The sequence below is a fragment of the Xiphias gladius genome, chromosome 17, assembly GCF_016859285.1.
Source record: "Xiphias gladius isolate SHS-SW01 ecotype Sanya breed wild chromosome 17, ASM1685928v1, whole genome shotgun sequence".
NCBI lineage: Eukaryota > Metazoa > Chordata > Actinopteri > Istiophoriformes > Xiphiidae > Xiphias > Xiphias gladius.
The window spans coordinates 21,143,247-21,167,382 of NC_053416.1; the positions used below are offsets into that span (position 1 = coordinate 21,143,247).

At 41.6% G+C, this 24,136-nt stretch overlaps 1 protein-coding gene and 2 long non-coding RNA genes across 3 annotated transcripts; 2 read left to right on the forward strand and 1 right to left on the reverse strand.

The window, feature by feature from the left end:
• Positions 1–1,679: 1,679 nt before the first annotated feature.
• Positions 1,680–4,740, forward strand: LOC120802906. Its single transcript, XM_040151091.1, has 3 exons — positions 1,680–1,990; positions 4,001–4,583; positions 4,728–4,740. Exons 1-3 carry the CDS (start codon positions 1,909–1,911, stop codon positions 4,738–4,740), a joined length of 678 nt encoding a protein of 225 aa, XP_040007025.1. The 5' UTR covers positions 1,680–1,908.
• A 118-nt stretch (positions 4,741–4,858) lies between these two features.
• LOC120802138 lies at positions 4,859–7,074 on the forward strand. Its single transcript, XR_005709199.1, has 3 exons — positions 4,859–5,920; positions 6,110–6,284; positions 6,529–7,074. It is a non-coding gene; the product is annotated as an uncharacterized LOC120802138 (long non-coding RNA).
• A 2,488-nt stretch (positions 7,075–9,562) lies between these two features.
• LOC120802139 lies at positions 9,563–10,272 on the reverse strand. Its single transcript, XR_005709200.1, has 2 exons — positions 10,202–10,272; positions 9,563–10,123 (listed from the first exon to the last, which is right to left on the reverse strand). It is a non-coding gene; the product is annotated as an uncharacterized LOC120802139 (long non-coding RNA).
• Positions 10,273–24,136: the final 13,864 nt, after the last annotated feature.

Consider the following 24,136-nt stretch of genomic DNA (forward strand, 5'->3'; position numbering starts at 1 on the left):
ATCTGTAAATGCATATTCTTAGCTTACACCACCCACAAAAACACCTTTTAATCCTGGAAACATTAGCTCAGTGTTTCAATGAGGTCCACACTTTGGATCTAAGGCCTAATACAGAACCTGATGATCAGGTTTGAAGCACTTACAACAAAACCTGAAGCCTAAACTATTTATTTCTTAGATGAGTGTGAGATCTGCAGTGGATGGATGATGAGACGGCCTGTTTTTCAAGAGCACTCTTGACTTTGTACTTTCTCTCTCCAACAATAAATATTAACAATGACCTCACACAGAGGCTCGGGCTCAGAGGCCCCATGACCTTTTAGGCCCCCAGGCCCGTGTCTTGAAGGCCCGATTGGTAATTAACCCATAGAAATCACGGCCTTGTATCTCTGATGAGAGATCCAAGGTCTGGCCCAGTTCCCTCATTATCTGTACAACATAAAAAAGTTCATAAATTGATGGATTTCGCATGAATACACATTTGTATTAACCACATCTTTATCATTCTTAAAAAGTTCAATAGTTATCGTATTAGCTGCGCTGTGTGTTGGTCAGTTTGAAAGCCAATGACATGGCCACAGCAGTAAACCTTTGTTGAAATGTTTCCCTTTTATTTTGACAACTAGGTTGTCTGTTTGGGAAATATAGAAAGAATTTAAATGTGTTTCACGAACATACAAACATTTTATAGGCTCTCCAGGTGAGTTTCAGTTAAAATGATAACTATATCCTCTGTGAACTCATTCAAGATTTATGTGAACAGTATTCCAAATAGCATATATCATAGGATATACAGTAGAGCACAAGTTGTTGTAGTCAACATAACAGTAAGGGAAGTTTATAAGACTTTCTCTTTCTCTTTTTTTACAAAAACTGTTCTGACTCATCAGTCAGAATTTAGGACCATTCCTAAAGGTCTGGGAGAAGTCGGAGGTAGTCCGGCTAGGACAGCGTCATCACTGACCTGTTAACAGTCTTTCAGCTGCTGCAGGTAAATGTGTCTCGTTGTGTCAGTGTTTGGGACAAATACGACAATAAAGAGCTTTTAAAAACTTTATTTTGATGGTGCGAGAGTTACTATGGATCCAGTGAGCTCAGCAACAAAACTGATAACACTGGAGAGGATGGTTTTGCACAACTCTGCACTACATGGACACTGTAAAAACACAACGTGATTGAGAACAAAAACACACAAGAAGATGTAGGTGCATGTGCACCACAGTAAACCGCACGAGAACGGCGGAAGTGCTCTCAAATGTGTGGGTTTTATCATTATGGACATATTAGGTGCTGAGGGAGACAGTCTATGGAAGAAATGGAAAATCATAACTACATATGAACATGGAGACACAAAAAATGGACAGTTAATACAATCTGTTGGTCTGCTTAACTCTCCCCGAACGCTCTCTCTCAAACTTGGTGTCAGTTTCAAATCCAGCTTTGTCGTAATGGCGTAAGTATAACGGAAACACCTTGTATAACGTTTACAAGTCAGTAATGATCCAGAAAATAAGAAAAAAAAAAGAGACAATTAATGGATTTCACTTTGCCACATAACAACCTTATTATAATGTATTAAAAAACACAGAAGTATGAAGGAAATTGAAAAATAAATTGGAAAAAATCAGAAAAATAACGTCTCTCTGCGTCTTCTCCACGTACACGCACGCGCGTGCGTGCGTCACTAAAAAAAAAACGTCACGGTGGGTATATAAGGGTGCCCATCATTCGGATTCTCCCCTTTTGCACCTGGACTTGGAAACGAATAGACCTGTTGCAAACCAAAGCTGTGGAAAGCAAACTTTTGGAGAATTTCATTCCTGGAAACAAACTACCGGAAAGCGGATCCTGCTGAAAAACCAAACCTTTGGATCACTGGACTATTGTGGAAAACCGAGGAGTCTGAACATGTCCTCCAGTAGACCACGGATCCCGGAGGAGCACCTGCCGGAGGGAGTCGCCCCCCAGCAGGTGCTGGACAACGATGCAGGTAAGACAACTTTTCTATTTATTCTATATTATTGAAATCATTTTACTTCTGACTGATTCGTTGATTCATCGCGTTAATATCCTTACAAGCTTTATCAGTGTGTAAATCAATGTCACTATGAATTTAAAGATGAACAGTTCACATTATGTCATTAGGGCCTGTTGGGAAAACACAGATTCGGTGAAACTAGACACTTCTTCGACGATTATTCAGTGTGAAATGATTATTTGATGGACAGAATTTCTTAAATTATCCCGGGAAAGTTGTAGAAGTCATGAACAGTTAGTGTCGTGATTTGAAAACAGTTGTTTTGGTTTGAGGGCATCAAATTGTCCGAATTTTGCATCAAAATTATTGGAAAAAGATGGCGACTGGGCCAAATTTCATATAATGCCAAAAAAAGTTTTTTATTGTGCACCATGGAGACGATGGAACGTTTAGGCCCTAACGTCAGAACGTCCGGACGTACAGGTGGAACCGCAGCGGGGCCTGTTGTTGTGTGTGGTTGGGACCCTGAGCTAGCTTGATTCTTGAAGCTTGACTTATTATATCCGGAGCTGATAGCGAGTTGTGTAGTAATTTCATGTTCACAGTCGATCACATTGAATGAAGTAATTAACAGATATTCCTCAAAATGCACCAAGATATCAATGTTGTTGAGAAGGAGATTAAATGGAAGATGTCTGTTTTTGGACCTTCTTCAGCCTCCACTGTCGTGTTCAGTCATCACAGAGTTTGTAGGTGACATTTTGTTACTTCGATAACACTGAAATGCTCTTAGCTCTTTAGTGTGACATTGTTTATTTACTTATTTTTGGAGGAGAAGTAAGCCATTTGTTGTTCGACCGGACGCGTGTGTGTGCCATGCGCGCAGCGTAGCGAGTTTCTCCTCTCCTCCTCTCCAGTCTCGTTGCCAGTTATGAATTATGAGTTGTTGACGGGCACCTTATGATTAAAAACTTTTTAAATTGAGACGATAATTGTTGTTGTTGTTCTGCAATGTATTATCTACTCAGGCTTCTGAAGAACTCTAAATGTAACCTTCTTTTTTATTACATGATTTTATTTTATGGCTGTGAAGAATTGTGTTTTCAGAATTTGCTCTGATTTGAAATCTCATTAGATTCAACTCAGACTAAACCATTGTTACAATCTTTGCACCAGAGAAAAATACAATGTTTTTAACTTGTAAATATGAAATAATCATTACCACAGATGGGCTATTTATTAGCTCTCTGAACAGACATCAGCTAGATACAATTCAACTCAAAGTTGCCTTGAAATGTGAAAACAGAGGTCAGAGTTTCAGTGTCTTTTTCTGTCCAGAAATACTCAGATCTAAATGAAAGTAATATTTCCACTAGTGTTTGTCACCACATTCAAGATAGTCATCACAAAACTGTGCTGTCGAACCAGTTGCCTTGAATATGGCCATTATAACACATTCTGACAACACTGAGCAGGCAGGTGATTCTCCTTAGCTGCCCCCATTATTCTTACTTTCTCACATCCCACAAACATGAGTTGTAAAACTTCTCAGGGCTGTAAAAAGCTTGTGTACATCAATTTTGTGTGTAAATACGCTAGTAAAATAGGCTTATACTTTCAATCATGCTGAGATTCCAAACACAAAGTTGTTGATTTTCAATCAATGACTTACATTGTGATTGTGAATATACTTTTAAATTCTTATAGTTAAAAATTTCCATGTCTGTGAAAAGTTTCTTCTAAGCTCAACACATCGGTAGTTCAAAGTTTTTCCATGTGACTAAGTAAACAGTGATTATCATGGAGTCTCAGATGTATGCAGCATAAAGTTATTCTCATTCTCTACAAAGTAATAACAGCAGAACTGTACAATATTTGATATTAATGTTAAAATGGGATCACCTCTTTAACAGTCGTAGTTAGTGTATTTGTGCTGCTTATTTAGTCCTTACTATCTAATTATATGAGAAATACTACAATTTGAAATCAGGTTTTTCAGCTGCTTTAACCTTTTCCTCTCAGGTGGTGTAGACGACATCATTGGACGTCCTGCAGAAGATGGGTTCCCTGAACTGATCTTGGTTGTGGATGATGACGAAGACAACAATCTCCCAGTCAACATCTCATCTGGTGAGGAAGAGGAGTTTGAGGAAGACGATAGGGAAGTCGACGAGACCGACTCAGAAAGTGAAATTGGTGAGGTCTGGTCTGGCGACTTCAGCAATGATTCAGGGTACAGCACCATGACTTTCTCTGAAGAGTACCTTGAAGACGACCTTGAAGACGACTTTAGACCTCTTCTTGTTGTTCCCGCTCGTATTCCTGATGCTGCTCCCGTTTGTGGTCCTGCCGCTGCTCCTCAGCAGCTGATGGTCGGGCACCCGCAGGTACCCGTTCAGCCCGAGAAGCTTCCCGAGCAGCAAGTGGAACGACCTGAGGGAAGTGTACTCCCATTTTCTGAGAGGCTGGAAGAGTGTGCCCCCTCAACTTCAGGCCTCAGCTCCTCCACAAAGAGGACCAGGGAAGAGAACTACACGGGGCAGCTAAGTAGCAAGAGGCCGAGGGTGAATTCCGAGGAAAACCCTGAAGACGCAGTTCCTTCTACGTCAGGCCTCAGCTCCTTTTCAAACGGAAGCACTCAAGAGAACTACAGGGACTCAGCTCCTTCAACCTCAGGCCTTGGATTCTTCACAGGCAGGAGACCATGGCCTTTTGTCCCTTTTGGAACCCCAAGATGGGCTGATGACAGCGACTCTGATTAGAGTTTTTGCTAACGCTGTTTGCTGGATGTTTGGGAAAACTGTAAAAACCTTTCATTTGGCGGAGCTGGTGGAGCCCCAAGTAGCATTCGCGTCTGTAACTCTCTTCCAAGAGAGTTACACAGAGCAGGTAAGTAGCAAGAGGCCGAGGGTGAATTACGAGGAAAACCCTGAAGATGCAGTTCCTTCTACGTCAGGCCTCAGCTCCTTTACAAACGGAAGCAGGGAAGAGAAGTACAGGGACTCAGCTCCTTCAAATTCAGGCCTCTGATTCTTCACAGGCAGGAGACAATGCCCAAGTAGCCTTTGCGTCTTGCAAGGTTGGTAGTGCCCTAGGTAGCGTCTTGCACCAGGGCCCACTTGTATCTTGTGGCTGGATCATCTCTTGAAACCTATTTGTACATATGTGGTAGCTAGATGTTCCATTTGTAATCTGGAGGGCTGGCAATTTAGAGTCATCAGTCAACCTAATCTGACCTGTGAGTTTTGTTGACACCTTTGGACTCGGACCCTGCAAGAAAACCCACACAGGCCCAAGGAGAACATGCAAGACCAAAACCTTCTTGCTATGAGATGAAAGTGCTAAGCAATGCTGCGTGAAATACTTCAGTGCCCCCCTGCAGGAGTATTAAAAGGAGGACCTTGTCCTGGTCAGACTTGCCAGGATTTGCAGTATCCCATCTGGCCCAGGTATGCTATCCCGGGGTTTAGTGGGGATGTTGTGCGAAGAGGAGCCAAGGATTGAAAAAATAGCAATCCTGCAGGTAATGTAGGAAATGCTCCACCATAGGAGTCACTGCTCCTGACATGATGTGGGGGAAAAGGTAAGTATGAGTGTCTGACTTGCAAAGGAAATTACCCTCTATAGCCTGTTATATAGAGACATAGACACTGTGTAAACTACCTTCGATAAAATATACCTGTTTATCAATTTACTACGTAACATTATTTATTTAATCATTCAACAACTGTTTTATCCTGTGAACACTGTGTTTCTTGATTTTCAACTAAGCTCTATGTGCCCATACAGAGGTAAGTTAATAATTACTAACAACATTTACAAAAGTGTCCTGCAAATTTTTGTTTCACTTATTCAATGGCTCAGAGATTATTTCTCTTACTAACTCTTTTATACTTTTATGTAGTTTTTCTTTAGAAGGTGTAGAGGCTTTACCAGACAAAGGTAAGTCCATGCTAAATGACATCAGTAACAAATGTTTCCTGCTTGTCTGTATATTACTTGTTAATACTTCATTAGGGTTGCTACTATAACTTATTATTCTCTCATTGGATTGCACTTCCAACAGAGCAGAGCTGTCTGGCATGTTGCTGTATCACAGAGTCAACCAAAATTTTTTTTTTCTTGTGGCAGGTGGAGATGTGAAGGACGGAGCACTTCCCCTCATCTGCTGCATCCAGCAGAGGCAGCTGTTCTCTCCCAGGCTTCTCTGACGACAGAGAAGACGTTTGCTCCGGACCAGATGAGAAGGATGGATGACCACAGGACAAACTGGAAAGCGGTGGTCGCCTGTTTTTCACTAGGCTAAGTGAGTAATCCCCTCACTAAGACTACAGAAGTACCACTAGTGACATAAAGTGATGATTAGCTAAAGTTAACATTACATACTGTATGTGGATTAGATTTATTATGGGAACTTTCTTGAATATTATTGCGTTGTTTACAATGTAATTCCATTATTAGAGGCCACATTCAACGAAATAGCTACCTACAAAGCAGAGGTTGTATCACAGTGTCCAAAACAATTCATTACTTGTTTGACTACTTGACAGGGCAGGACTCGTTCTGTGTCTTCAGCACTCCTGGAGCAGCTGAGAGTGGACGTCCCAGCACTAGAGCAGAGTCCTGAACCACTCTCAGCAGCCTTTATCCTTCCAGGCACCAAATACGGTCTGAAGACCCCTCCTGCCCCGACAACACCCTCTTCAGTTACCAGTCGAGAGGATGAGGAGCGTCCCGAACGGACCTGCACAGAGGAGGTTGTCACCGTGTGCTTCTTCTGTGCCGGCGGGTTTGGGAAGCTCCTCGCACACACAAATGCACAGGAAGCTTTCACCACCTCTTGGCTCTGAAATCAAGACAATCAAGAAAGAGACAGACAGTTCTAACTGATTGAGAAAACAATGAATTCTAAAAGATTAAAAGCATTTAGCTTTGTTACATTCAATACAACATGTTACTGTAGATGTATTTACACTTTTTATGTCCTGAGTACTACATTACTACATACTGTCTTGTAATAATTCTTAATATTGTAAACAAAATTATAATCTTTCATGTATAATTCAGAAATCTGACACAGTTTGACATGTAACATCCTTGTGAAATAAATATTGTAAATGTCATAATTGAATTTGTTTTGATTTTCATTTGACTAGATATTTGACTAGGTATTACTGTTACAAGTGTAACTTTGTACTGTGGGATTTTGGATACTTACTAAATATACAATAAGTATTATATGCAATACATATAATTTTACATGTTGATACTAAAAAATGTTGTAAAAATGATCAGGGTGTTAACTTTGTCCATATCACGAATGTAAGTAGTTATCACTGTTAATAAGCCCTATTTTATGCATTTCTTCCCTACAATCCCATTGTGCAACTAGTTAAACTCAGTGAAGTTGGGTTAACAAAAGCATCTCAAATGCAGACGCAGGTATACTGAGACATTTTGTGATGACTAGTCACAGAGTAGAGTAGAAATATACTTCTTTTGCAGTATCATTGCTGATGAAGCCAAGGAAGCTAATCATCTACTGTTTTTCGTGACTCATACACAGAACACTAGATATACTACTGATGTTATGTTGTTTTTGAGAGCACAAGTCGCACCTTTTCTACAACTGGTAAATATCTGAAGTTTTTAAATTAATATAAATATAACTGTGTGTATACTGTTTGTTCAAACGCACAGCTATATGTACACTTAGTGGCCACCTTAAAAGGTGCACCTGTAAAATGTAGTGCAATCCAACACGACAGCTCAACCATAAATTCTGCCTTTACAAAGATGATAGTGTTCAGTTTTCACTGACACTGTTATTAATTTTACTATATATTTATTACTGAAGTTGCCACTGAGTGTATATTCACGTATTTGATTTTGGCAAGTATTTGAAACAGTTTTTTTGAAATAGCTGATGTCAGCACATTCAAACCAATTTTTTTATTGAGGCTTAGAGACCCACAGCTTCAGATTTCTCTCACATTAATTCGGAAGTGGGAGGACTTCTAGTGGTAAGACATAGTGTTCACCCATGTTTTCGTTTTTACAGATGACTTTCTAAGCAGCACCTATCACTCAACCACATTAGTGACCACATTAGTCACCTCTAAACACTTTGCTGACACTTTACCAACGTGAATCTTCCAAAATGTCTGTCCTTTAGTGTCACTTACTTGAGTAACATTTCAAAACAGGCCAGTACAATTTAGGTCTGTCACACCTGAAAGTGTTTCATTGAAAAAAAAGAAAAAGGAAATTCAAACCTATTTTGTGAGCCACATCTATTTAAAATGTATGAAGTCATGGTTTTTGCACCTTGGGTAAAGGTTTGTCTAATTTATTAGTTTATTTATTTATTTCAGTATTACTGATCAATATTTGTGTTGTTTGCTCAAATAATTAATAGTCTGAGCCACTAATTTGTCAAAGCTATTAAATGATCAATGATCATCTTGCCAAAAAGCTCAATTCTACTTGAAAACTGAAATGGTCCAGGGACTTGGAACTATATATGTGATTTTCTTTGGGTTATACATATAACTTATGACAAGATCCCCAAATTTATGTTGTTCCTCCTGAGGTCAGTCCTAGGAGAGCAGTTTGGCTGCCGTTTATAGTGCAAAACAGAAAGACTTTTACTCTGTAAACTTTGTATGAAATGTGTATAACAAAGTTCACCACACAAGAAAAATCATTTCTGACTAGAATAAAGACACACGGTTAGGAACATAAGTATTTGGACAGTGACACAATATTTGTAATTTTGCCTCTGTACACCACCAAGATGGATTTGAAACAAAGCCACAAAGGGGGTTTCACAAAAATATTGCATTAACCGTTTAGGAATTACAGCCATTTTTATACAGAGTCCCTTATTTTCAGAGGCTCAAAAGTAAATGGACAATTGACCGATAATTAGTTTCATGGCAAAGAGTGGCCTCTTCCCTCGTTATTTTATGACAAATGAGGCCGATAAAAGGTCTGGAGTTGATTCCAAGTGTTGAATTTGCATTTGGTAACTGTTCGTGGAGGAAGCCGTCATTAGGCTGAAATATGAAAACAAACCTATCAGACAGGTGGCAGAAACTTGAGGAGTGGCCAAATCAACAATTTGGTACATTATTATTAAAAGGAAGGATTGCACTGGTGAGCTCGGCAACACCAAAAGGCCCGGAAGACCACGAAGGCCATTAAAGTGATGATGATGATCAATTCTTTCCTTGATGAAGAAAAACCCTTCACAACATCTAACCAAGTCAAGAACACTCTTGAGGAGGTAGGCGTATGAAAGTTGTCCAATTTTTGTCCAATTACTTTTGAGCCTCTCAAAATGAAAGACTATGTCTAAAAAATTGCTGCAATTCCTAAACAGTTAATGCTATATTTTTGTCAAACCCCTTGAATTAAAGCTGCCGTGGTGTACAGGCAAAATTACGAAAATTGTGTCACCGTCCAAATACTTATGTTCCGAACTGTATTGACACACATTACACAGATTCAAACTAGAATCAATACTGTAATTAAATAGCAATTAACAATTTTGGCGGTCATGGACACATGGACATGCCAAAGTTAACAAATAACAGCTTTAATGACAGCTGATATGGATTGGTTACTGACACATCACACCAATGTTCTGCAACAAGAACAGTGTTTATCTGAGTCTGATTTGAGGCGGTCGTGACTCAGTGTGAAAGTGATTTGTGTTCAACATTTTCATTTCATCATCATACCTCTGACACAGAAGGGGACCCACTCTGCTAAGTCTCTCTATTCTCCATATGAAGTTGGTTTGCTTTGCTCAAACTGTCCACAAGATAAAAGTGATGAGACATGAGAGGAACATTCAGACAGGTCTTTTTTAGTTCACTGTGGCATCACTGTGCACAAACAGGCACCTGTCGCTTTCACCAAATACATCCGTTCTGCTTTTGCAGCAATCGTCCATGTGCAGGCAAATATTCACAAAGTTAGGGTTCTCACTGCTTGAGTCTTTACAGGCTCACCCAGATGTGCATGGATTAAGTTCTTGTCCACAGAGCCACTCTTTAGTGGTTCACCGCAAATAATATTCAATGGCAGCAGAGAATGCAGCAAAGCCTCCTCATCCCAGGACCCCAGCCTTCAGACCAGCTGCAAGACAAAAAGAATACATCAGAAATAAAGTACTTTTAATTTAAAACATCCGAGGAAATGTACCAGGTCACATACCACGAAATCCGATCGCTCCTCCAGTTACACAACCACCGTACACCGCGTTCTTCCAGTCAGATTTGCCTCGGTGCTGCAAACATGAAAAACAGACAAAAAAGAAATGACAATTGTCGTGCATTTGCGTGTGAGGTTTCTAGAGACTAAATAAAATGTAGGAGAAGAAAAAGGCCAGGAAACAGTGAGGGTTTGATTTGGCATGCTGCTATATATGAACTGTAATCATTTGGATGAAGAGTTGTTGTCTTGTTTTCTTGTTTTTCTTATGATATCTATCTATCTTTGTTTTTCTTAAGCTATCTAGCTTTGTGCAATCATCATGTGGGAAAGTCAAAAACAGCAAACAGTCCTACACCAGAGGGAGCTATAAGACCATATGAGGCAAGTTAAAAAAGCAGAACAGAACTACCATGAGGTCCCTCAAACATAGTTGTAATGTAATGTAATTACAGAGAATGCATGAAGCCTTGTTAGATTATCCCCCTGCACTTTCACGACAAAAGCAAATAGAAATTATTATTAATTATGAAAGATGAGTGAGTAAACACAACTGCAAACACCCCCGCACAGCTGGTGAGTTTCATTTATCAACCTTGTATCAAGTTGGAAATACTGTTCCATTTAAAGATGTGTTGGCCATTTGTTGTCATGATTTTCCACATTGCTCCCATTGACTTATTAAGTATTTCAGCTGTTTCGTTTGTTTTTCGTTACACTAATGCTCCTGTAGTTTGTCCACCAATTACGCATTTGGTACTTTTGGAGCTGTGTCAGGGATCTCATGTTACTTTAAAAACTACCATCACATCTAATGTGACCCACTCTTGTAGCAGTGCCTGTAAATGTAATTCAGATACTTCCGAATTTCAATCCCTGTCCACAAAGTGACATTATGAAATCTTCTTTACTCATTGATTCCTTTGTTTAGAGCTCCAGCCAGACATTTTGGCCAATTTAGTTCTCCTGTGGAATAACTCGAAATAATTAATTCGTATTTTATTATCCAAATCTCATTGCACAGTTGAGTGATGAATAGTGTCATATTTACATGATGATGCTGTTTTTCTTTACTAGACTCTAGTGAAAGTTCTGGGACCACCATGGGAAAGGTTGAGAGGTCCAGGGGCCACAGCCTGGATTAGTGGTCCGGGATCATGCCCAAGTGTGCATGGTGGTGTCATCAAGTGAGCCCTTTCCAGAAACTGGTTTTATGATTTCAGAAACCAGTCGACTCAACCTCCAGCATTTTGTCCTGATCAGAGGCATTCCAGAAAAATGGCATTTACATGTATGATTATTCTGTTCAACAGCTGGTTTGTTTCCTTTTCCTGTCTTTCTGGCTTTGTGCACGTGGTGGAGGAGGCTGGGTGTATGAGTGACAATGTGGATGTACTTGAATAAGTGTGTGTGTGTGTGTGTGTGTGTGTGTGTGTGTGTGTGTGTGTGTGTGTGTGTGTGTGTGTGTGTGTGTGTGTGTGTGTGTTTAGGGACTATGAGAACTTGTGAGGTGTAGAAGTAGCTGGGAAGCCATCCTGATAAATGGCTGGCATGTGTCTCTCTGTACTGACAAACGAGAGAGAACTGCCCTCCCCAGTGAGTCTTGGCCAAATTAGCCCTATTTATTTTAAATATATATAAAATGTGTGCCTGTACAGTTCTTCGCAACTAGAGAGGAGCTCTGAGGAGTCTGTTTTTTGAAGTTTATTCAGGTAGTGACGTTCTTTTTAGTCTGAGTTTCTCATCCACCACGTACATGGTTGGTAAACTGTACAGAAAAAAACACCAGAAAGTCGGCCAATCAATTTCTGATCACTTTGTAGAGGAGAAAGGCCACTCTGAGACATGAAGGTTGTTGGGGAAAAAAACCCCACAATGAATGGAACATTTAGCTTTTTTCTCGTTATTGCATTGCAAGCCTATAGGATAATAATCCTATAATCTATAGGATGATTTGTGTAGTTGCCCTCATTGCATGATCAGCTTGTCAATCAAAGCAGGCTGGGTAACACAAAGGTTAGTTGTCTCTGCCCTCACTAAGACTGGCCAAGGCCCATCTCTGCTCTATACAAAGCCAACCTTTCTGCTATCAAGCCTGCGTCATATCTTAAGATACTGTAAGCACTGCTAGGTGAGTACTATTGGATATTTTTAATATAAGATTAAAATCAATCAAAATAAAAAAGGTTGTATTTTACTCTTTTTGAAGAATTTCAATATACTGTAATATTGAGGCTAAATGTCAATGTGAACTTCTCCCCCTTTTTAGTAAAATAAAAGTTACCAAAAACTCTCACTTTGTGTCTGACTGTACTTTAGGATTTAAGATCTCCTAGATCAATAATATTGTCTTCTTAGAAACAGTGGATCAGTAACATAAGAACCAATAGCGACAGAAATGCTACACCGTAACATTTCCTATCAACATTTTGTAAGATCTCTGAGCTGATTATATGGTGCATGTGACCTTAAATGCCACCCAGACTATCCACTCCATACAGCACTTTTCAGTTTTCGCATTGCGCCCCTGGGTCAGTTTTAGGAATTGTTGAAGGTTACCTCCAGTGAAAGTGTAACTCTCCTGACTGGAAATTTGCTAACTCTCTGATAAGTTGAAATATTTAAGGCAGACGTACAGACCTGCTGAAATCTGTAAATGCATATTCTTAGCTTACACCACCCACAAAAACACCTTTTAATCCTGGAAACATTAGCTCAGTGTTTCAATGAGGTCCACACTTTGGATCTAAGGCCTAATACAGAACCTGATGATCAGGTTTGAAGCACTTACAACAAAACCTGAAGCCTAAACTATTTATTTCTTAGATGAGTGTGAGATCTACAGTGGATGGATGATGAGACGGCCTGTTTTTCAAGAGCACTCTTGACTGTGTACTTTCTCTCTCCAACAATAAATATTAACAATGACCTCACACAGAGGCTCGGGCTCAGAGGCCCCATGACCTTTTAGGCCCCCAGGCCCGTGTCTTGAAGGCCCGATTGGTAATTAACCCATAGTTATTACGGCCTTGTATCTCTGATGAGAGATACAAGGTCTGGCCCAGTTCCCTCATTATCTGTACGACATAAAAAAGTTCATAAATTGATGGATTTCGCATGAATACACATTTGTATTAACCACATCTTTATCATTCTTAAAAAGTTCAATAGTTATCGTATTAGCTGCGCTGTGTGTTGGTCAGTTTGAAAGCCAATGACATGGCCACAGCAGTAAACCTTTGTTGAAATGTTTCCTTGTATTTTGACAACTAGGTTGTCTGTTTGGGAAATATAGAAAGAATTTAAATGTGTTTCACGAACATACAAACATTTTATAGGCTCTCCAGGTGAGTTTCAGTTAAAATGATAACTATATCCTCTGTGAACTCATTCAAGATTTATGTGAACAGTATTCCAAATAGCATATATCATAGGATATACAGTAGAGCACAAGTTGTTGTAGTCAACATAACAGTAAGGGAAGTTTATAAGACTTTCTCTTTCTCTTTTTTTTACAAAAACTGTTCTGACTCATCAGTCAGAATTTAGGACCATTCCTAAAGGTCTGGGAGAAGTCGGAGGTAGTCCGGCAAGGACAGCGTCATCACTGACCTGTTAACAGTCTTTCAGCTGCTGCAGGTAAATGTGTCTCGTTGTGTCAGTGTTTGGGACAAATACGACAATAAAAAGCTTTTAAAAACTTTATTTTGATGGTGCGAGAGTTACTATGGATCCAGTGAGCTCAGCAACAAAACTGATAACACTGGAGAGGATGGTTTTGCACAACTCTGCACTACATGGACACTGTAAAAACACAACGTGATTGAGAACAAAAACACAAGAAGATGTAGGTGCATGTGCACCACAGTAAACCGCACGAGAACGGCGGAAGTGCTCTCAAATGTGTGGGTTTTATCATTATGGACATATTAGGTGCTGAGGGAGACAGTCTATGGAAGAAATGGAAAATCATAACTACATATGAACATGGAGACACAAAAAATGGACAGTTAATACAATCTGTTGGTCTGCTTAACTCTCCCCGAACGCTCTCTCTCAAACTTGGTGTCAGTTTCAAATCCAGCTTTGTTGTAATGGCGTAAGTATAACGGAAACACCTTGTATAACGTTTACAAGTCAGTAATGACCCAGAAAATAAGAAAAAAAAAAAGAGACAATTAATGGATTTCACTTTGCCACATAACAACCTTATTATAATGTATTAAAAAACACAGAGGTATGAAGGAAATTTAAAAATAAATTGGAAAAAATCAGAAAAATAACGTCTCTCTGCGTCTTCTCCTCGTACACGCACGCGCGTGCGTGCGTCACTAAAAAAAAAACGTCACGGTGGGTATATAAGGGTGCCCATCATTCGGATTCTCCCCTTTTGCACCTGGACTTGGAAACGAATAGACCTGTTGCAAACCAAAGCTGTGGAAAGCAAACTTTTGGAGAATTTCATTCCTGGAAACAAACTACCGGAAAGCGGATCCTGCTGAAAAACCAAACCTTTGGATCACTGGACTATTGTGGAAAACCGAGGAGTCTGAACATGTCCTCCAGTAGACCACGGATCCCGGAGGAGCCCCTTACTGGAGGGAGTTTCCCCCCAGCAGGTGCTGGACAACGATGCAGGTAAGATAACTTTTCTATTGATTCTATATTATTGAAATCATTTTACTTCTGACTGATTCGTTGATTCATCGCTTTAATATCCTTAAAAACTTTATCAGTGTGTAGATCAATGTCACTATGAATTTAAAGATTACCAGTTCACACCATGTCATTAGGGCCTGTTGGGAAAACACAGATTTGGTGAAACTAGACACTTCTTCGACGATTATTCAGTGTGAAATGATTATTTGATGGACGGACTTTCTTAAATTATCCCGGGAAAGTTGTAGAATTCATGAACAGTTAGTGTCGTGATTTGAAAACAGTTATTTTAGTTTGAGGGCATCAAATTGTCCAAATCAAAATTAATGGAAAAAGATGGCGACTGGGCCAAATTTCATATAATGCCAAAGTTTCTTATTATATCCGGAGCTGATAGCGAGTTGTGTAGTAATGTCATGTTCACAGTCGATCACATTGAATGAAGTAATTAACAGATATTCCCAAAATGCACAAAGATATATGAACTGTAATAATTTAAATAAGATATATTGATTTTCAATCAATGACTCAAAAGTCTTACACTGTGATTGCGAATATACTTTTAAATTCTTATATTTAAAAATTTCCATGTCTGTGAAAAGTTTCTTCTAAGCTCAACACATCGGTAGTTCAAAGTTTTTCCATGTGACTAAGTAAACAGTGGTTATCATGAAGTCTCAGTTGTATGCAGCATAAAATTATTCTCATTCTCTACAAAGTAATAACAGCAGAACTGTACAATATTTGATATTAATGTTAAAATGGGATCACCTCTTTAACAGTCGTAGTTAGTGTATTTTTGCTGCTTATTTAGTCCTTACTATCTAATTATATGAGAATTACTACAATTTGAAATCAGGTTTTTCAGCTGCTTTAACCTTTACGTCTCAGGTGCTGTAGACGACATCATTGGACATCCTACAGAAGATGGGTTCCCTGAACTAATCTTGGTTGTGGATGATGACGAAGACAACAATCTCCCAGTCAACATCTCATCTGGTGAGGAAGAGGAGTTTGAGGAAGATGATAGTGAAGTCGACGAGACCGATTCAGAAAGTGAAATTGGTGAGGTCTGGTCTGGCGACTTCAGCAATGATTCAGGGTACAGCACCATGACTGACTCTGAAGAGTACCTTGAAGACGACCTTGAAGACGACTTTAGACCTCTGTCCCCTCTCGTCCAGCAGTTCCCACCAGAAAGCTTTTGGCAGGACTGGCGAAGGATGCATCCTTCTTTTATTGCTGGCGCTCCTCTTCTTGTTGTTCCCGTCCGTATTCCTGATGCTGCTCCCGTCTGTGGTCCTGCTGCTGCTGCTCCTGTCATCAGCCCATCAGCTCCCAAGATGGGCTGATGACAGCGACTCTGATTAGGGGTTTTGACAACGCTGTTTGCTGGATGTTTGGGAAAACTGTAAAATTCCTTTCATTTGGCGGAGCTGGTGGAGCCCAAGTAGCCTTCGCATCTGGCAAGGTTGGTAGTGCCCTAGGTAGCGTCTTGCACCAGGGCCCACTTGTATCTTGTGGCTGGATCATCTCTTGAAAACTATTTGTATATATGTGGTAGCTAGATGTTCCATTTGTAATCTGGAGGGCTGGCAATTTAGAGTCATCAGTCAACCTAATCTAACCTGTGAGTTTTGTGGACACCTTTGGACTCGGACCCTGCAAGAAAACCCACACAAGGAGAACATGCAAGACCAAAACCTTCTTGCTATGAGATGAAAGTGTTAAGCAATGCTGCGTGAAATACTTCAGTGCCTCCCTGCAGGAGTATTAAAAGGAGGACCTTGTCCTGGTCAGACTTGCCAGGATTTGCAGTATCCCATCTAGCCCAGGTATGCTATCCTGGGGTTTAGTGGGGATGTTGTGTGAAGAGGAGCCATGGATTGAAAAAATAGCAATCCTGCAGGTAATGTAGGAAATGCTCCACCATAGGAGTCACTGCTCCTGACATGATGTGGGGGAAAAGGTAAGTATGAGTGTCTGACTTGCAAAGGAAATTACCCTCTATAGCCTGTTATATAGAGACATAGACACTGTGTAAACTACCTAATAATTACTAACAACATTTACAAAAGTGTCCTGCAAATTTTTGTTTCACTTATTCAATGGCTCAGAGATTATTTCTCTTACTCACTCTTTTATACTTTTATGCAATTTTTCTTTAGAAGGTGTAGATGCTTTACCAGACAAAGGTAAGTCCATGCTAAATGACATCAGTAACAAATGTTTCCTGCTTGTCTGTATATTACTTGTTAATACTTCAGTAGTGTTGCTACTATAACTTATTATTCTCTCATTGGATTGCACTTCCAACAGAGCAGAGCTGTCTGGCATGTTGCTGTATCACAGAGTCAACCAACAGTTTTTTTTTTTCCTTGTTGTGGCAGGTGGAGATGTGAAGGATGGAGCACTTCCCCTTATCTGCTGCATCCAGCAGAGGCAGCTGTTCTCTCCCAGGCTTCTCTGACGACAGAGAAGACGTTTGCTCTGGACCAGATGAGAAGGATGGATGACCACAGGACAAACTGGAGCGCGGTGGTCGCCTGTTTTCTCTAGGCTAAGTGAGTAATCCCCTCACTAAGAGTACAGAAGTACCACTAGGCCGCTCATATTCCTGACGCTTCTCCCGTTTGTGGTCCTGCTGCTGCTCCTAAGTAGCTGATGGTCGGACACCTGCAGGTACCCGTTCAGCCCCAGAAGCTTCCCGAGCAGAAAGTGGAACGACCTGAGGGAAGTGTACTCCCATTTTCTGAGAGGCTGGAAGAGTGTGCCCCCTCAACTTCACGCCTCAGCTCCTCCACAAAGAGGACCAGGGAAGAGAACTACACAGGGCAGGTAAGTAGCAAGAGGCCGAGGGTGAATTACGAGGAAGCACGGAAGCACGGAAGAGAAATACAGGGACTCAGCTCCTTCAACCTCAGGCCTTGGATTCTTCACAGGCAGGAGACCATGGCCTTTTGTCCCGCTTGGAACCCCAAGATGGGCTGATGACAGCGACTCTTATTAGAGTTTTTGACAACCCTGTTTGCTGCAAGTTTGGAAAACTGTAAAAACTTTTCATTTTGTAGAGCTGGTGAAGCCCCAAGTAGCCTTTGCATCTTGCAAGGTTGGTAGTGCCCTAGGTAGCGTCTTGCACCAGGGCCCACTTGTATCTGGTAGCTGGATCATTTCTTTGAAACCCTGAGGCCGCTCTTATTCCTGATGCATGCTCCCGTTTGTGGTCGTGCTGCTGCTCCTAAGTAGCTGATGGTCGGACACCTGCAGGTACCTGTTCAGCCCCAGAAGCTTCCAGAGCAGCAAGTGGAACAACCTGAAGGAGGTATACTCTCAGCTTCTCAAAGGTTGGAAGAGTTTGCCCCCTCAACTTCAGGCCTCAGCTCCTCCACAAAGAGGAGCAGGGAAGAGGGCTACACAGAGCAGGTAAGTAGTAAGAGGCCGAGGGGGAATTATGAGGAAATCCCTGAAGAGTCAGTTCCTTCAACGTAAGGCTTCAGCTCCTTTACAAACGGAAGCACGGAAGAGAACTACAGGGTCTCAGCTCCTTCAACTTCAGGCCTTGGATTCTTCACAGGCAGGAGAAAGTGGCCTTTTGTCCCTTTTGGAACCTCAAGATGGGCTGATGACAGCGACTCTGATTAGAGTTTTTGACAACCCTGTTTGCTGCATGTGCGGAAAAATGTGAAGACTTTTCATTTGGCAGAGCTGGTGAAGCCCCAAGTTGCCTTTGCGTCTTGCAAGGTTGGAAGTGCCCTAGGTAGCGTCTTGAACAAGGGCCCACTTGTATCTGGTGGCTGGATCATCTCTTTGAAATCTTGAGGCCGCTCATATTCCTGATGCTGCTCCTGTTTGTGGTCCTGCTGCTGCTCCTAAGCAGCTGATGGTCGGACACCTACAGGTACCTGTTCAGCCCCAGAAGCTTCCAGTGCAGAGAGTGGAACAACTTGAAGGAGGTCTACTCTCAGCTTCTCCCCTCAACTTCAGGCCTCAGCTCTTCAGGCTCCAGCTCCAGAACTACAGGGACTTAGCTCCTTCAACTTCAGGCCTTGGATTCTTCACAGGCAGGAGAAAGTGGACTTTTTCTCCCTTTTGGAACCTCAAGATGGGCTGATGACAGCGACTCTGATTAGAGTATTTGACAACCCTGTTTGCTGCATGTGCGGAAAACTGTAAAAACTTTTCATTTGGCAGAGCTGGTGAAGCCCCAAGTAGCCTTGGCGTCTTGCAAGGTTGGTAGTGCCCTAGGTAGCGTCTTGCACCAGGGCCCACTGGATCATCTCTTTGAAACCTTGAGAGGGCTGGCTTTTGCACTTGTCTGGGTAAAGCTTCGGGTAGCCTTCGACTCTTTGGCAGGGCTGTCAAAGCCCTTGGTATTTAATCTTTCAACAACTGTTTTGTCCTGTTTCCTCTGTTCTTAGATTTTTAACTAAGCTCTAGATGCCCATACAGAAGTAAGTTAATAATTAACATTAACCAAAGTGTTCTGCAAATTTTAATTTCACTTATTCAATGGGTCAGAGATAATTTTTCTTACTCAGTTATACTTTTATGTGTTTTTTCTTTAGAAAGTGTGGATGCTTTACCAGACAAAGCTAAGTCCATGCTAAATGGCAACAGTAACAAATGTCGCCTGCAAGTCCTTATGAGTTTCATTTATCAACCTTGTATCAAGTTGGAAATACTGTTCCATTTAAAGATGTGTTTGCCATTTGTTGTCATGAGTTTCCACATTGCTCCCATTGACTTATTAAGTATTTCAACTGTTTTGTTTGTTTTTCGTTACACTAATGCTCCTGTAGTTTGTCCACGAAATACGCATTTGGTACTTTTGGAGCTTTGTCAGGGATCTCATGTTACTTTAAAAATCTACTGTGACCCACTCTTGTAGCATTGCCTGTAAATGTAATTCAGATACTTCTGAATTTCAATCCCTTTCCACAAAGTGACATTATGAAATCTTCTTTACTCATTTATTCATTTGTTTAGAGCTCCAGCCAGACATTTTGGCCAATTTAGTTCTCCTGTGGAATAACTCGAAATAATTAATTTGTATGTTATTATCCAAATCTCATTACACAGTTGAGTGATGAATAGTGTCATATTTACCTGATGATGCTGTTTTTCTTTACTAGACTCTAGTGAAAGTCGTCAGTTTCAGCCATGTTTACAATATTTGATATCACTGTTAAAATGGGATCACCTCTTTAACAGTCGTAGTTAGTGTATTTTTGCTGCTTATTTAGTCCTTACTATCTAATTATATGAGAAATACTACAATTTGAAATCAGGTTTTTCAGCTGCTTTAACCTTTTCCTCTCAGGTGGTGTAGACGACATCATTGGACGTCCTGCAGAAGATGGGTTCCCTGAACTAATCTTGGTTGTGGATGATGACGAAGACAACAATCTCCCAGTCAACATCTCATCTGGTGAGGAAGAGGAGTTTGAGGAAGATGATAGTGAAGTCAACGAGACCGATTCAGAAAGTGAAATTGGTGAGGTCTGGTCTGGCGACTTCAGCAACGATTCAGGGTACAGCACCATGACTGACTATGAAGAGTACCTTGAAGACGACCTTGAAGACAACTTTAGACCTCTGTCCCCTCTCGTCCAGCAGTTCCCACCAGAAAGCTTTTGGCAGGACTGGCGAAGGATGCATCCTTCTTTTATTGCTGGCGCTCCTCTTCTTGTTGTTCCCGCTCGTATTCCTGATGCTGCTCCCGTTTGTGGTCCTGCTGCTGCTCCTAAGCAGCTGATGTTCGGACACCTGCGGGTACCCGTTCAGCCAGAGAAGCTACCCGAGCAGCAAGTGGAACAACCTGAAGGAGGTCTACTCTCAGCTTCTCAAAGGTTGGAAGAGTTTGCCCCCTCAACTTCAGGCCTCAGCTCCTCCACAAAGAGGAGCAGGGAAGAGGGCTACACAGAGCAGGTAAGTAGTAAGAGGCCGAGGGGGAATTATGAGGAAATCCCTGAAGAGTCAGTTCCTTCAACGTAAGGCTTCAGCTCCTTTACAAACGGAAGCACGGAAGAGAACTACAGGGACTCAGCTCCTTCAACTTCAGGCCTTGGATTCTTCACAGGCAGGAGAAAGTGGCCTTTTGTCCCTTTTGGAACCTCAAGATGGGCTGATGACAGCGACTCTGATTAGAGTTTTTGACAACCCAGTTTGCTGCATGTTTGGAAAAATGTGAAGACTTTTCATTTGGCAGAGCTGGTGAAGCCCCAAGTAGCCTTGGCGTCTTGCAAGGTTGGAAGTGCCCTAGGTAGCGTCTTGAACAAGGGCCCACTTGTATCTGGTGGCTGGATCATCTCTTTGAAATCTTGAGGCCGCTCATATTCCTGATGCTGCTCCTGTTTGTGGTCCTGCTGCTGCTCCTAAGCAGCTGATGGTCGGACACCTACAGGTACCTGTTCAGCCCCAGAAGCTTCCAGTGCAGAGAGTGGAACAACTTGAAGGAGGTCTACTCTCAGCTTCTCAAAGGTCGGAAGAGTGTGCCCCCTCAACTTCAGGCCTCAGCTCTTCCACAAAGAGGAGCAAGGAAGAGAGCTACACAGAGCAGGTATGTAGTAAGAGGCTGAGGGGGAATTATGAGGAAAACCCTGAAGAGTCAGTTCCTTCTACGTCAGGCTCCAGCTCCTTTACAAACGGAAGCACGGAAGAGAACTACAGGGACTTAGCTCCTTCAACTTCAGGCCTTGGATTCTTCACAGGCAGGAGAAAGTGGACTTTTTCTCCCTTTTGGAACCTCAAGATGGGCTGATGACAGCGACTCTGATTAGAGTATTTGACAACCCTGTTTGCTGCATGTTTGGAAAACTGTAAAAACTTTTCATTTGGCAGAGCTGGTGAAGCCCCAAGTAGCCTTGGCGTCTTGCAAGGTTGGTAGTGCCCTAGGTAGCGTCTTGCACCAGGGCCCACTGGATCATCTCTTTGAAACCTTGAGAGGGCTGGCTTTTGCACTTGTCTGGGTAAAGCTTCGGGTAGCCTTCGACTCTTTGGCAGGGCTGTCAAAGCCCTTGGTATTTAATCTTTCAACAACTGTTTTGTCCTGTTTCCTCTGTTCTTAGATTTTAACTAAGCTCTAGATGCCCATACAGAAGTAAGTTAATGATTAACATTAACCAAAGTGTTCTGCAAATTTTAATTTCACTTATTCAATGGGTCAGAGATAATTTTCTTACTCAGCTATACTTTTATGTATTTTTCTTTAGAAAGTGTAGATGCTTTACCAGACAAAGCTAAGTTCATGCTAAATGGCAACAGTAACAAATGTCACCTGCAAGTCCTTATGAGTTTCATTTATCAACCTTGTATCAAGTTGGAAATACTGTTCCATTTAAAGATGTGTTTGCCATTTGTTGTCATGAGTTTCCACATTGCTCCCATTGACTTATTAAGTATTTCAACTGTTTTGTTTGTTTTTCGTTACACTAATGCTCCTGTAGTTTGTCCACGAAATACGCATTTGGTACTTTTGGAGCTTTGTCAGGGATCTCATGTTACTTTAAAATCTACTGTGACCCACTCTTGTAGCATTGCCTGTAAATGTAATTCAGATACTTCTGAATTTCAATCCCTTCCACAAAGTGACATTATGAAATCTTCTTTACTCATTTATTCATTTGTTTAGAGCTCCAGCCAGACATTTTGGCCAATTTAGTTCTCCTGTGGAATAACTCGAAATAATTAATTTGTATGTTATTATCCAAATCTCATTACACAGTTGAGTGATGAATAGTGTCATATTTACCTGATGATGCTGTTTTTCTTTACTAGACTCTAGTGAAAGTCGTCAGTTTCAGCCATGTTTACAATATTTGATATCACTGTTAAAATGGGATCACCTCTTTAACAGTCGTAGTTAGTGTATTTTTGCTGCTTATTTAGTCCTTACTATCTAATTATATGAGAAATACTACAATTTGAAATCAGGTTTTTCAGCTGCTTTAACCTTTTCCTCTCAGGTGGTGTAGACGACATCATTGGACGTCCTGCAGAAGATGGGTTCCCTGAACTAATCTTGGTTGTGGATGATGACGAAGACAACAATCTCCCAGTCAACATCTCATCTGGTGAGGAAGAGGAGTTTGAGGAAGATTATAGTGAAGTCAACGAGACCGATTCAGAAAGTGAAATTGGTGAGGTCTGGTCTGGCGACTTCAGCAACGATTCAGGGTACAGCACCATGACTGACTATGAAGAGTACCTTGAAGACGACCTTGAAGACAACTTTAGACCTCTGTCCCCTCTCGTCCAGCAGTTCCCACCAGAAAGCTTTTGGCAGGACTGGCGAAGGATGCATCCTTCTTTTATTGCTGGCGCTCCTCTTCTTGTTGTTCGCTCGTATTCCTGATGCTGCTCCGTTTGTGGTCCTGCTGCTGCTCTAAGCAGCTGATGTTCGGACACCTGCTTGGTACCCGTTCAGCCAGAGAAGCTACCCGAGCAGCAAGTGGAACAACCTGAAGGAGGTCTACTCTCAGCTTCTCAAAGGTTGGAAGAGTTTGCCCCTCAACTTCAGGCCTCAGCTCCTCCACAAGAGGAGCAGGGGAAGAGGGCTACACAGAGCAGGTAAGTAGTAAGAGGCCCGGGGGAATTATGAGAAATCCCTGAAGAGTCAGTTCCTTCAACGTAAGGCTTCAGCTCCTTTACAAACGGAAGCACGGAAGAGAACTACAGGGACTCAGCTCCTTCAACTTCAGGCCTTGGATTCTTCACAGGCAGGAGAAAGTGGCCTTTTGTCCCTTTTGGAACCTCAAGATGGGCTGATGACAGCGACTCTGATTAGAGTTTTTGACAACCCTGTTTGCTGCATGTGCGGAAAAATGTGAAGACTTTTCATTTGGCAGAGCTGGTGAAGCCCCAAGTAGCCTTGGCGTCTTGCAAGGTTGGAAGTGCCCTAGGTAGCGTCTTGAACAAGGGCCCACTTGTATCTGGTGGCTGGATCATCTCTTTGAAATCTTGAGGCCGCTCATATTCCTGATGCTGCTCCTGTTTGTGGTCCTGCTGCTGCTCCTAAGCAGCTGATGGTCGGACACCTACAGGTACCTGTTCAGCCCCAGAAGCTTCCAGTGCAGAGAGTGGAACAACTTGAAGGAGGTCTACTCTCAGCTTCTCAAAGGTCGGAAGAGTGTGCCCCCTCAACTTCAGGCCTCAGCTCTTCCACAAAGAGGAGCAAGGAAGAGAGCTACACAGAGCAGGTATGTAGTAAGAGGCTGAGGGGGAATTATGAGGAAAACCCTGAAGAGTCAGTTCCTTCTACGTCAGGCTCCAGCTCCTTTA